At 42.0% G+C, this 14,613-nt stretch overlaps 1 protein-coding gene across 2 annotated transcripts in view; it reads left to right on the forward strand.

The window, feature by feature from the left end:
• The window catches only part of CNST (consortin, connexin sorting protein), a 178,297-nt gene that overhangs the window by 73,995 nt on the left and 89,689 nt on the right, over positions 1-14,613 (forward strand). For both annotated transcript variants that reach the window (XM_077486144.1, XM_077486145.1), the window contains exons 6-8: positions 2,806-2,920; positions 10,524-10,545; positions 11,363-11,460. In XM_077486144.1, the coding sequence (XP_077342270.1) occupies positions 2,806-2,920; positions 10,524-10,545; positions 11,363-11,460 (235 nt within the window). The remainder of the gene's footprint in view (positions 1-2,805; positions 2,921-10,523; positions 10,546-11,362; positions 11,461-14,613) is intronic.

Here is a 14,613-nt window from a genome sequence, read left to right on the forward strand (position 1 = left end):
CACACATTTTTCAGAGAATATGAATGAGAACTCAAAAATGTTTCTTTCACTCATGGTTAGTGTTTGATAATAAATGACTTCAGCCAATCAACTGTTTCCTTTTTTTTAACTCATAATGGCAAAAGAAACTACCCAAATGACCCTGATGAAAAGTTTTACATACCCCAGTTCTTACAGTGTGTTGCCCCCTTTAACATTGACAGCTTGAAATCTTTTGTGGATGAGGCTCCTTATCTTCTCAAATGCTTAAAGCTGCCCATTCCTCTTGGCAAAAAGCTTCCAATTCCTGTAAATTCTTGGGCTGTCTTGCATGAACTGCACGTATGAGATCTCCCCAGTGTGGCTCAATGATATTGAGGTCTGGAGACTGAGATGGTCACTCCAGAACCTTCACTTTATTCTGCTGTAGCCAATGACAGGTCGACTTGGCCTTGTGTTTTGGATCATTGTCATGTTGGAATGTCCAAGTACGTCCCATGCGCAGCTTCCTGGCTGATGAATGCAAATGTTCCTCTAGTATTTTTTGATAACATACTGCATTCATCTTGCTATCAATTTTGACCAAATTTTCTGTGCCTTTGTAGCTCACACATCCACAAAACATCAGCGATCCACCTCACTATTTCACAGTAGGAATGGTGTACTTTCCATCATAGGCCTTGTTGACTCCTCTCCAGATGTAGTGTTTATGGTTGTGGCCAAAATACAGCATTTTGGTCTCATCATCACTCCTAATGACTTTATACCAGAAGGTTTGAGCCTTGTTTCTGTGCTGTTTGGTGTATTATAAGCGGGATACTTTGTGGCATTTGCGTAGTAATGGCTTTCTTCTGGGAATTGGCCATGCAGCCCATCTTTCTAAAAGTGTCTCCTTATTGTGCATCTTAAACAGCCACACTACACGTTTTCAGCGAGTCCTGTATTTCACCTTTCCTGTTTTATACAGTTCAACTACCTTTTCCCGAAGATCCTTTGACAATTCTTTTGCTTTGCCCATGACTCGAAATTCAGAAACATCAGTGCAGCACTGGATGAAAGATGCAAGGGTCTGTCAAAAGTCCACAAACTCATTGACCTTTTACACACACTCGCACACACATTCTCACACACTAACGGATCTCAGGTGAGGATGGTTACCTTTTAATAGCCATTCAAACGCCTTTGTAGCAACTTATGTGCATGTTATCAGGACTAAAATAACCAGGGTATGTAAACTTTTGATCAGGGTCATTTGGGTAGTTTCTGTTGCCATTATTATTTAAAAAGAGTAAACACAGTTGATAATAAATGGCTTTAGCCAAACGCTAACCATGAGTGAAAGAAAAATGTTTTTGTGTTATCATTCATTCATATTCTCTGAAAAATGGCCAAGAAATCATAAATTCTGCCACGGCATGTAAACTTATGAACACGACTTTATGTGTGTATGTGTGTGGCAAAAAAGATTACACTTTGTATCAGATGTGAGGGAAAATTTTGCTAACTTTTCTGGTTTTTATTGTATTTTTTTTTTTTTTTTTTTTTATGAAATGCTATTGGCTTCCTAACCCAGAGGAATTGAGGGAAAACTCTTGGTTTAAAAAAAAAATAGCCATATTTACCTGTTCTGTGCAATGGCTTTGCACAGACCAGCCCTGAACCTCCTCTTTAGCAGTGCCTGAATATAGAGCAACTGAGCATGTGCAGAGCAGGATAGGACAGTGTATTACTGGATTTTAAACCGTGTAAATTTATTTTTATTAAAAATTTTCATAGTACAAAAGAAAAACAAAACCACGCCACGCAGGGCGGGAGTCCTAGAAAAACAAGTAGCAATTAGACAACACCAAAAAACATCCCCCAGTCCAGGCTTGCCACCTTTATGTACTGCGCCACCTTCCTGATGCAAGTTTCCTAAAAAGGAGCTGGAATACCAATATCGTGTTATAGACTAAAATAGTTATTTTTCAGTTCTCGAAGCAATAAGGCCACCAATCGCACCTACATACAACTATTTAAGCAACAATCAGTCCCTAAATAATCCCATTGTTAGGACAAGAAGTACAGAGCTATGTGCCACCATATCCATCACCACTCAGACAACCTCCACCCTAGTAGTACAATCCAAATAATCATTAGGCTACAGAAACAAGGCTGATTTTCCAAACTTTGTCAAAGCTTTTTGGGCATCCACTGCGTTGCTTTATAGAACATGATTGCCTTTCACGCCATTCACAAGCCCTTTCCAGTACGATAGTGAAGCGCGTCATTGGTTTCTTCCAATAGAGGATCAGAGCCTTGTGTGCATAGAAAAATAACAGGCTAAGCAAAGTGTCCTGAGCCTTAGTAGGTACTCTGCCCTCCACTAAAGGTAATAAAGAACAGAGTTGGCAACAGTGGCCTCACAACTGCAATTTCAAAAAATAAAGTCCTCAGTTGACTCACCACCTTTACCAGGCACCTGTAAGTAATATAGGGCAAACTAAAATGGTAAACTTCAGGCATACATATTTGTTAAGGGCCTTACTGGCCAATAGTAATATTGATGGGGACCAACTATTGACACTGTTAAAGCAACCCTGGATTTGAGGTACCACTGCCACCTGAGGGGTAATTTAAAAAATTGTGTTGACAAAGCAGTGTGTGTGCATTTATTCTATTACGGTAGCCTGCTCAGTATTTCAGCTGTTCAGAATTGCTACCCCTAACAATCTGTCTTGTCTGTTGTAACTGGTTCACCAATATTTTTCATTCTTGCTGTTTAGTTTTAATATGATAATGTGAACCATACTTTAATTCTTTCTACATTCTTTTTCAACTGTGTAGAAAGAAAATGGAAGACAAGCAACCCTATATCCTCATCCTTATCCCAGAATTCAGAGAAAGGACTAAGCAGTCATGAGCTTAAAAGACTTTCCACTTTTTGTAGCTCACATCAAGAGTAAGTGTTGTTTCACATGTATACTACAAGTAAAATGATACCTTTTACCCCTTTACCTTTGAGTTACACAGAGTAAAATGTGATGGCTAACCGTTGCAGGATGATCGAGAAAATTCTCATACCAAAAAACAGAAATCAATGAATCCCTTTCTGCCCACAATCTGTATATTCAAATTTCCTGCCATAATGCCTCATGGCAAGGATAAATTAATAAACACTCTTCCCATTGAGACCCAGCAGCCAAAACTTTGTGCAGCTGATGCAGATTTTTTTTCACTCGTCTTAGAAGACCAAGGTTTTAATGAAAAGCAATTGAAAAATGTATCAATTCTAATATTCACTTTCAGGCTCTGTAATGGCTAATAGAAAAGTGGTAGAGAGTGGTAAAGAATATTAGAACTAAGATGAGAAATGTCTGTATGTATTGTTTAGGGTGGAAGTAAAGTGAACGCAAACCCCAGGGAGGCAAAACAAGGATTAAAGTGGTTGTAAAGTAAAATTTTATTAAAAAGAAAAAGGTCATACTTGCCTGCTCTTTGTAATGGTTTTGCACAAAGCAGCTCCGACCCTCCTTTTCTCGGTTCCCCTGCATGCACTCTGGGCCCCTCCTAGTTGTGGAGTGCCCCCATAGCAAGCCGCATGCTGTGGGGGCACTCTCTCTGTGTGTGTGTGTTCACTTCAAAGTCTGCTCCCTGCGTCCATAAGGCACAGAGAGCACAGCTCAACCCCGCCCCCCGCCTCACTGGCTGTGACAGCAGCTGTGGCCAACGGCTCCTGCTACTGCATCTCCGCCAATCAGGAGTGATAGACCCGCGAGAGCCTCGGGTATCATGTACAACATTGCTGGATTGAGATCGGCTTAGGTAAGTATTAGGGGGGCTGAGGAGGGAGCTGCACACTGAAGTTTTTTTACCTTCATGCATAGAATGCATGAAAGTAAAAAACCTTCAGCTTTAACAATCACTTTAAATTTGTAATTAACCCAAAAGCAAACATTTTGTTATATTGCAGCTTACTTTTTCTTAGATGTGATGGCTGCATTTGATTTCTTTTTTTAGGCTTTCTTTCTGTTTTTTTTCACCTGGTGAGCGTGCCAGTAAGTTTTTCAACAGAACAAGCAGTCCAACAAATGTATCAGTTATAAGTGTTGAGAAAAAACATTTACCACTGACAGGAGTGCTTACAATGATCCACCTTTATTTATTGCTGCAAAATCTTTATCTCAAAAGAAAAAAACGGTTGCTGTAACTGCAGTGCGAGCTTGAGTTTGGCTTAACGTTTTACATGTATCTATGCGAAATATTGCATTTTTATTTTTGGGGTTGATACCGCTTTAAAGGTGTGTAGTTTTTTATTTTATTTTATTTATTTTTTTGCTTTATGTTAAAAAAGATGTTAAACTTGCATACTCTGTGAAATGTTATTGCACAGAGTGAACCCATACCATCTCTCCTGGAGTCCCCTGCTGGTGTTCTACACTCCTTCTCTCTGCCATGCTATAAGGGGGCACCTGTGCAGGCTCGCTTCCAAGCCAGGCTGTAGTGCGTCCATAGACGCACATAGCGTGGCTTGGCCGCTCCCCCTGCTACTGCCTCACAGGATTTGACTGACAGCAGCAGGTGTCCTGTGAATCCATGAAGAGAGAGCAATGTGTCTGCAGATGGGACAGCACTGGATCGTGAAAGGAGACCGGTAAGTGTTTAGGGAAGGGGGAAAGGTGGCCAGAACAAGTAGTGGGCTGTTTTGACCTTAAAAGAGATGTACCATATATACTCGAGTATAGGTCGGTCCGAATATAAGCCGAGGCCCCTAATTTACCACAAAAAAACTGGGAAAACGTATTGACTCGTGTATAAGCCGAGGGAGAGACATGCAGCAGCTACTGTTACAGCTTAAAAGAGTGGAAAAGAGGGTCAACAATGCCCATCTGCAGCTGCATACCTCCCTGTGTCCATGCCTGTGTCCCGTCCATGCCTGTGTCCCGTCCATGCCTGTGTCCCGTCCATGCCTGTGTCCCGTCCATGCCTGTGTCCCGTCCATGCCTGTGTCCATCGCAGCCTACCTGTCTCTTTGCCTTCTGCAGCCTCTGTGTGCCATGCTGCACCTCTCCTCCTCGTCTGACAGACGGCGGCCATTCCACTGTTCAAAAGCTGCGCCTCTCTGTCTGTGATAGGCGGAACACTCAATTTCCCAGCAGTCAGTGTTCCGCCTATCACGGACATCCTCTCATCCTCGTCCGTAGTATGAGAATGAGCGGATGTCCGTGATAGGCGGAACACTGACTGCAGATGGAATGGTCGCCGTCTGCCTACCTGATCTGCGTGACTCGAGTATAAGCCGAGGGGGGCACTTTCAGCCTAAAAAAAGGGGCTGAAAATCTCGGCTTATACTCGAGTATATAGGGTATGCAAACAAAAAAACATTTATACTCACATAGGTCCCCCACCGGCTCTAGATCAAACATGATCTCTCAGTTCTCCTCCTCTGTTCTGAGCAGAGAGCCATGACTGTCAGTGGCTCTCTGCTGTCCCCTCCTGCACTCTCACTGGAGCACTCGTTGTGGAGGGGGCAGGATCGCTGAGAGGTTGAGACAGGTGCCATTTCAGGCTGCTGGGTGAATCCCGATTATATCGTCGGGACATTTTCAGAGCCTGGACCAGCTCAGTGATGCCAGCTGACAGCAGGCTTTAGCCCTCTGTTGGCTGAAAAGGGGTCACAGAAGTGCAGAGCAAACTGCACTTTTGTGATTCATAGCAGAAGTTTAGGCAAAATATCGTTGGCAATACTTGTCCTTTTAACCACTTCAGCCTCGGAAGGCTTTTATCCCCTTAATGACCAGGCTATTTTTTGCGATCCGACACTCGGTTACTTTGACAATTGCGCAGTTGTGCGACGTACAGAAATAAAATTTTTCTTTTTTTTTTCCTCCCCCCACAAATAGATTTTTCTTTTGCTGGTATTTGATCACCTCTGATTATTTTATTTTTTATTTTTTGTGCTATAAACAAAGGCAACAATTTTGAAAAAAAAAAAAAAAACTATTTTTTTACTTTCTGCTATAAAACCTATCCAATAAAAATATGTAAAAAATATCTTCATCAGTTTAGGCCAATTTGTATTCTGCTACATATTATTGGAAGAAAAATCCCAATTGCCATATATTGATTTGGTTTGCACAAAAGTTATCATGTCTACAAACTATGCAATAGATTTTAGGGACCTTTTTAATAAAAAATAATTTTTTAGATTTTTTTTTACGCTAGTAATTGCGGCGATCAGTGATCTTTAGCTGGACTGCGACATAGCGGTGGACATTGTAGAGTGATCAGTGCTAAAAATATTCACTGATTACTGTATAAATGACACTGGCAGGGAAGGGTTTAACATCAGGGGCGACCAAAGGGGTAAATATGTTCCCTGGGTGTGTTTATCAACTGTGTGGGGGATGCTGACACTGCACAAAGACAGATCTGTGTTTCTGATTACTAGGATTCTCCGATCTCTCTTTATGACAGAATGATGGTATGACCTTGTTCTGTCATTCCTGAGAATGATTGCGGATGCCCGGCGGCTGCCAGCCCCAATGATTAGCTCCCGCTTTGTCCAATCACAGAGGGAGTGAGTCGCAGGCGGCATGCGGGTGCCCCAGACCAGGGAGCGTGGACAACGTACGGGTATATTAAGCAGAGCCTGGCTGCCCTGCCGCAGTATATATACGTGGTGGGCAGTTCAGAACTGGTTAATGCAGGGAATGCGTGAAGGTAAAAAATGTGGGGGAGAGGGGGGGAAATGTCTTAGTTTCTGTCAGTAAATTTTGTAATTAAGTAATTTTTCTCCTTCACTGATGTGTGCTGATGAGGGGCACTGATAGGCTGAACTGGTATGCTCCGATGAGGTGGCACTTATGGGCACTGATTAGGTGGCATGAGATGAGGAGGCACTAATATGCCGCACTTATGGGCACAGATAGGCGGCACTGGTGGGCATGGATAGATGGTTCTGGTGGGTGACATTGATGGGTGGGACTGATAGCCAGCATGGACTGGCATCACTAATGGGCACTGATTGGTGCCACTTGTGTGCTGTAGTGAGCACTGATTTGTGGCACTGGTGTCGCTATTGTAATCGGGGCACTGATGATCAGTGCCCTGATGTGTAGATATCGCCTATGAGGAGATGCTGATGATTGGCTCTCCTCACCGCACAGTCAGTGAGAGGCGAAGAGCGTCGATTACCGACATCTCAGTGTTTACAAGTGATCGGCTACAGCTGATCACATGGTTAAAAAGCCACAGATGCAGCTCTTTACAGAGATCTGGGTCGCGACGTGTCCTAGCAATGCGGCGTGGCTGATCGGGCACACGAGAGTGGCCGTTTTGGGAGGACGTCATCTGAAACAAACATGTTCTACTTGCCTCCTCTGTGCAGTTGGTTTTGCACAGAGCAGACTGGATCCTCCTCTTCTCAGGTCCCTATTTGCTGCTCCTGGCCCCTCCCTCCCATCGAGTGCCCCCATAGTCAAGCAGCTTCCTATGGGGGCACTGGAGCAGAGTCACAGCTTTGTGTGTTCATTCAGACACAGAGCCCCAGCACCACCCCCTCTTTCCCCTGATTGGGTGACTTACTTTGACAGCTGCTGGTGCCAATGGTGCCGCTGCTGTGTCTTAGCTAATCAGGAGTGTCCCGGATGGCTTAGACCAGTGATGGCGAACCTTGGCACCCCAGATGTTTTGGAACTACATTTCCCATGATGCTTGTGCACTCTGCAGTGTAGTTTCAAAACATCTGGGGTGCCAAGGTTCGCTATCACTGACTGAAAGGTAAAAGAAATTCCCAAATTTTGAGTTGTCAGCAGAACAGTATTACAAGGGAAGTCTTCTGGTGACCTGGGGAGCCCCGTTGGATTCCCTTAATTTACAGGGATTTCCTCTCACTTTCTCATTTGGCTGTGGAACAGGAAGTGAAGGTAAATCTCCCCAATTGCAAAAAAATCGGCGGGTTATAACTTTCCTTTTTATCCAAAATGGGGTTGATGTTTAGTCAAAAAAGAAAAAAAATATTGCTTAAATACTTTAACCAGTGGCGGCAACAATGAGGGATCATTTCTACCAATACAATACATAAAAAAACAGTGGGGCGCTATTCCTTCCACTGACACCAACAGTGGGGCGCTATTCCACTACGATGAGGTAATGTTTACTCGACAGCACGACTATTTCCACTGGCTACAATCTTGCTCCACTAAAGTCTGAAGGGTGTTAAACTGTCCCTGTGTTTAGAAAGGTTGGAGACCTGCAGGTTTAGGCCAATCCAGCAGCCTGAAAATAGCTGCATGTAAAGAGTAGGCACGTTTTAAAATGGTTTTAATTTGGTTAGAAAGGATTATCACATCTTTTCAGGTTTTAATTGCCTGTCTGTGCTGGGGGGCAATCGGCCTCACCATTTGTTCTGATGACTATTGTCACACATGTGATGGGAAATCCATACTGTTAGGGCTGTTACCTGAACAGGAGATGTGCGGGAAGCTTCCAGTGGAGACGCCTGTCCCAATGGGGATTTCCTCTCTCTTATGGGTATCTATTCACTTCCTCTGGAATAGGAACACAGGGAAATCTCCACAAAGTAATACATAGAGAAAAAAAAACTGACGGCGTTTTAATCTTTCCATATGATATCCCCAAAAAAGTTAGAGTAGATGTACTTTAACTCTTTACTTAACCACTTCAATACCGCACAAAGTCAAATGACATCCTTGACTTTGTGCGGGGATATCTGAATGATGCCTGCAGTTAGAGGCATCATTCAGATATCATTCTTTCCAGCCGGCGTTTCTGTGCACCATAATAACGATCATAGCGCCAGTTCTGCCACTTGATCATTCTTATAAGCAACGGGAGGGGATGTCCCCCTTCCCTCCCGCCGCCATCTGGTGCTTCTCTGGGCCCCCGATGACACGGGAGAAGCACCGGATGGTGGCGGGGGAAAGAAGAAGACGACACACGTGCCCTCCCGTTGCTTATAAGAGCGATCAATCGGCGGAACTGAATCAGCTGGCGCTGGATGACCATGATGGATATTTCCGGTGACCAGATGGTCACCAGTCATCTCTATGACCGTCGGAGGCACAGACGTGACGTTATGATGTCACGCCCGGGTTCCCGGATGTAAACAAAGCTGCGATCGCGGCTGCCAGCATGAGATTGGTGATTTTTTTTTTTTTCACGATCTCATGCTTTGCAGCCTGGAGGAGAGATGCGGGGCCTTATTGACCCTGCATCTCTCCATAAAGAGGACCTGTCACATAGATTCCCTTGTATTAGGAATAAAAGTGATCAAAAAATAAAAATGTAAAAAAAAAGTGTAAAAATAAACAAACAAAATTTAAGTAAAATAATATTTTTTATTTTTTTTTAAACGCCCCTGTCCCCGGTAGCTCGCTCTCGGACGCAAATGCATACGCAAGGCCACATATGTAAACGCTGTTCAAACCACACATGAGGTATCGCCGTGTGCGTTAAAGCGTGTGAAAAAAATTTGGGCACTAGAACTCCTCTAACTCTAAACTGGTAACCTGTAAAGATTTTCAAAGCGTCGCCTATGGAGATTTTTTTAACTACTGAAGTTTGGCGCCATTCCATGAGTGTGCGCAATTTTAAAGCGTGACATGTTGGGTATCTATCTACTCGGCGTAACATCATCTTTCACATTGTACAAAAGAATTGGGCTAACTTTACTGTTTTTTTGTTTAATTCATGAAACCGTTTTTACTCCAAAAGAAAGGAGTTTGAAAAATTATTGCGCAAATACCATGCGAGATAAAGTTGCAGTGACCACCATTTTATTCCCCAGGCTGTCTGCTAAAAACATATATAATGTTTGGGGGTTCTGAGTAATTTTCTAGCAAAAAAATGATGATTTTTACATTTTGGAGAGGGGTTCCAGAATAGGCCCGGTATTAAAATGGTTAAAGCAGACTTGAAGTTATCTGAAAAAGGTTTGGTTTGGGTATTTTGATTTGATCCCATTGACTTTGTCTGAACTGCTGTAACGTTTTATTAGGTTTTTTTTTGTAGGAAAGATTTTTAGGATTTGCTTGGTGTGTGCGTGTGTGTGTTTTTATTAGTCAGCACATTCCTCTCAATGGTTGTTAGTGTAAAAATGTACTGGTTTGCTATCACGTTTTATAATGTGCTTCTATTAAGACGAGAATGTTCTTGATGATGTATTAACAAAATATGTATAATAATTGTAGTGTTTTTTTCTTTTTGCCTGTTATCTTGCTAAGTCAGTATCCAGTACAATACAATGATTATGTAAAAGTTATCATCCATAGTCCTTTTTTTCCTTTTTTATTTTTTATTTTTTTTCTGTAGCATGTATTTGTTGCAGGCTAGTGTAAGGAAAATAAAATGCATATAAGTGCCTTGTGCAGCTGTTCCTTTCAACCTGGTATCCACCAATGAAATGATTCCAGTATTGGACAGGTTCCATGCTAATATTAGAAGTAAAGCTCTTCTTGCAGTATCATCAGGGTTTGTTTCTGTACGGTGTACATGTGAATGCTTGATTCTAACTATTTTTACTTTCTGTATTTTCTTCAAAGCCCTCAAGCTGTCAAGTGGAAGGTAAGTCTGGAGACCTATACTTCTGTTTTTGGATTTAGCCTGAGCATGTAGAATTTTTAGTAAAGATTTGTCTCTATCCCCTCTCCTCCCATTTTATTGCTTGCAATCGCACATATTAACCACTTCAGCCCTGGACGGTTTTACCCCTTTAATGAACAGGCCATTTTTTGCAGTATGGCACTGTGTTACTTTAACTGAAAATTGCGTGGGCGTGTGACGCTGTACCCAAACAAAATTTGATTTTCTTTTTTTTTTTTTTTTTTTCCCCACCGCATGTGATTTGAACAGGAATCACATGTGGTTCTTTGCCGTTAGATTTGAGCCCATTCGTTTTATATTGGCTCAAATCACAAACGCAAAGGTATTGGTACTCGGTATTAGCGAGTACTTGACCGAAAATTATCGTTTTTTGCCGATTAAAAATCTGCTATCTGTGCAACCTGAATCCATGTCTTATCACTTAACTTTCTTTTCAGTTGGTAGGGTTAGAACCTCTGTCATATTTTTGCCTGTTTTATCACAGGGGATTTTTACCATCCCTGTTTTTTTCAGGTGACCACTGTAACTGGGGGGGAAAAAGCGATGAAAAGTAAAATAATTTACAGTTGTCGGCAGAACAGAAGGCGATGGGGAAAAATATTCCAAGGGTCTGAGTGGGGATTTCCTCCCACTTTCTGTTGTCTCTCTCCAACAGGAAGTCTCCCCAATGGGGCAAAAAAAATTTGGCAGAGGTTTTAACCATTTCATACTTTACCCAAGTAAAAGAAAATCTCTAGATCCAATATGCAATTTTTTTATTTATTTTTTTTGGCTGCAGGTTTCAGACAAATCATTGCGGATTCAAATTCTCCCACAGTTATTGGCATCGGCTGAGACATGTGACATAGATGGCTCATTTACTGATTGTCCAGGCAAGTTGTTTTTAGATTTCTAAAACATAATTTCTTTTTAGTATTTGAAATATTACAGCTGCTGGTCCCAATTTGACAGCTTTGTAGGTGCAGCCCCCAACACCAAACTCTGAAGGCCTGTGTTTAGAGACACAAATCTGCACCTGCATGGTTGTCAAATTGGGGCTTTGTTCGTGTGTTTTCCATGGGTGTAGAATGTGATGCAGAATCTGTTCTGAACATTATAAAATCGTTATGCAAGCTGTTGTCGCTATATAAATCCTGTAAAATTATTATATATAATTCAAGAAGCATGTCGTACTTATTTCAAGTAAACATTATACCACTCCTTCAAATGTAACAGAAGCACAATTTTACCTTTTTAAGTATTAAGGTCATACCTACTGGAAGACAACCACAATAGGCCTGCAATTTACCTTTCTTAGCAAGAAAACCTTCCCTTGTGTGCCCCTCTTAAACTGGTTTAGCTTTGTTACTAGGAACTTGACTTCCCTAACTACAGTCCAAAGTTAGTAAAGGTGCTCTTTTTATTTCTATAGATCTGAAAGCTGAGCAACATAGAAGGCTTTATTGCAGAATTTGAGGTTTTTTGTTTTACCTAAGGCGAAATGGGAGGGGTGACCTATATCTGTTTTTAATTTTTTCCACTTGCTGACCACTCTACAGCAATTTTACTGCTACAGGGCGGCAGCTTTATGCCAGATTACATATAGCTACACAATCCCAGACTTGCGCCTCTGGTCTGCCGCTTCTGCTGTGGATATGCACAGCAGAAACTGATCTGCAGTTGCCTGGCTCTCGATGTCCGCCGGCACCCACCAATCATCGGGCAGAGACTCTGAACGGAAATCTGCCTATATAAACAAGGCAGAGTTCCTTGCTGACAGGGGAGGTGGGATGGATTCTGTGTTTCTGCAAAGCAGGGACTTTAATCCATCTTTTCCCCTAGTAAAAGCAGCACACATAGTAAACACAAACACTGGCTAGGCTGTACACTGACAGAATGACCTATGTAAACAAGGCAGATTGCTGTTCTGTCAGTACGGAAGGCATGGATGCCTTCCACTAGTAAAAGCATCTCCCCCAATACACTGAAACATTATCTAGGCACCCTTTGATTTCCCTAGATGTCTAACCCCTTCCCAGCCAGTGTCAGTACAGTGAGTGTATATTTTTAGCCCTGATCACTGTATATGTGTCACTGGTTCCCGCAAAGTGTCAAAAGTGTCAGTCTCCGATTGTTCGCTATATTGCAGTCCCGCTATAAGTCACTGATCGCTGCCATTATTAGTATAAAAAAAATAGAATAACATTTTTAGTATACATCTCATAGTTTGTGGACGCTATAAGGTTTGTGTAAACCAATCAATATACGCTTATTGGGATTTTTTACCAAAACCTGTAGCAGAATATATATTGTCCTAAATTTATGAATAAATTAGATTTTTTTTTTTATATTTACTTTTTATATTTTTTATTAGATCTAGTTTTATAGCAAAAAAACATATTTTTTTCTAAATTGGTCTTTTTGGTGATCAAATACCACAAAAAGAAAGTTATATTTGTGTGGAAAAAAGAATACAAATTTTATTTGGGTACAGCATTGCAATTGTCAGTTAAAATAATGCAGCGCTGTATCGCAAAAAGTGGCCTGGTCATGAAGGGGGGGGGGGGGTAACTCTTCTGTAGGTCAAGTGGTTAAGGTACCAATACAGTTTTTGTTACAAATATCACTTGTGGAGGGAGCGGGACTTGTTTCCTACATGCATATTTTTCAAAGTGATTATAAAAATAAATTATTAAAAAGTATTTTTTCAGTAGACCACATGCCTAAATATGCTTTCCGTAAGCTTTTTGTCTTTTGTTCGCAGTATTAGCCTTATTTCAGAAAAAATATTCAAATTTAGGAATTAACTGAGATGGGGCTTTTTCAAAAACAGGATCACCGATGATCTGAATGAATAAACATTTACATTTGGATAGATTTTTTATTTATTTACTTTATTTAATTTTCTAATGGGTGATATATGCTTTTCGTTTTTTTGGTTTTTTTTTAAGTCCATGAAGCTCTTTTGCCTGCAGCTTCATTTATTGACGGCTTCCTCTCCATACACCCTCTTCCTATCTGCCAGTGCACATACCTTTCAACAAAAGTGACTTACCCCTACGTGAAAATTTCCAAATTGGGCCCAATTAGCCATTTTCCCTCCAGTGTCATGCGACTCGTTAGTGTTACAAGGTCTCAGGTGTGAATGGGGAGCAGGTGTGTTAAATTTGGTGTTCTCGCTCTTACTCTCTCATACTGGTCACTGGAAGTAAAACATTGCACCTCCATAGCAAAAAATTCCCTGAGGATCTGAAAAAAAGAATTGTTGCTCTACGTAAAGATGGTCTAGGCCAGTGATGGCGAACCTTGGCACCCCAGATGTTTTGGAACTACATTTCCCATGATGCTCAGCTACACTGCAGAGTACATGAGCATCATGGGAAATGTAGTTCCAAAACATCTGGGGTGCCAAGGTTCGCCATCACTGGTCTAGGCTATAAGAAGATTGCCAAGACCCTTAAACTGAGCTGCAGCATGGTGGCCAAGACCATACAGCGGTTTAACAGGACAGGTTCCACTTGGAACAGGCCTCGCCATGGTCAACCAAAGATGTTGAGTGCACGTGCTCAGTATCATATCCAGAGGTTGTCTTTGGGAAATAAACGTATGATTGCTGCAGAGGTTTGAAGGGGTGGAGGGGGGGGTCAGCCTGTCAGTGCTCAGACCATACGCTGCACACTCTATCAAATTGGTCTGCATGGCTGTCATCTGAGAAGGAAGCCTTTTCTAAAGATGATGCACAAGAAAGCCTGAAAACCGTTTGCTGAAGACAAGCAGACTAAGGACCTGGATTACCGGAACCATGTTCTGTGGTCTGATGAGACCACAATACATTTGAGTCAGATGGCATCAAGCGTGTGTGGTGGCAACCAGTAGGGAGTACAAAGATAAGTGTGTGTTGCCTACAGTCAAGCATGGCGGTGGTAGTGTCATGGCCTGGAGCTACATGAGTGCTGCTGGCACTGGGAGCTACAGTTCTTTGAGGGAACCATGAATGCTAACATGTACTGTGACATACTGAAGCAGAGGTTGATCCCCTCCCACTGCTTT

Source organism: Lithobates pipiens, unplaced genomic scaffold (assembly GCF_037356315.1).
Source record: "Lithobates pipiens isolate NorthernLeopardFrog02 unplaced genomic scaffold, aLitPip1_a1.2 Scaffold_18, whole genome shotgun sequence".
Classification (NCBI taxonomy): Eukaryota; Metazoa; Chordata; class Amphibia; order Anura; family Ranidae; genus Lithobates; species Lithobates pipiens.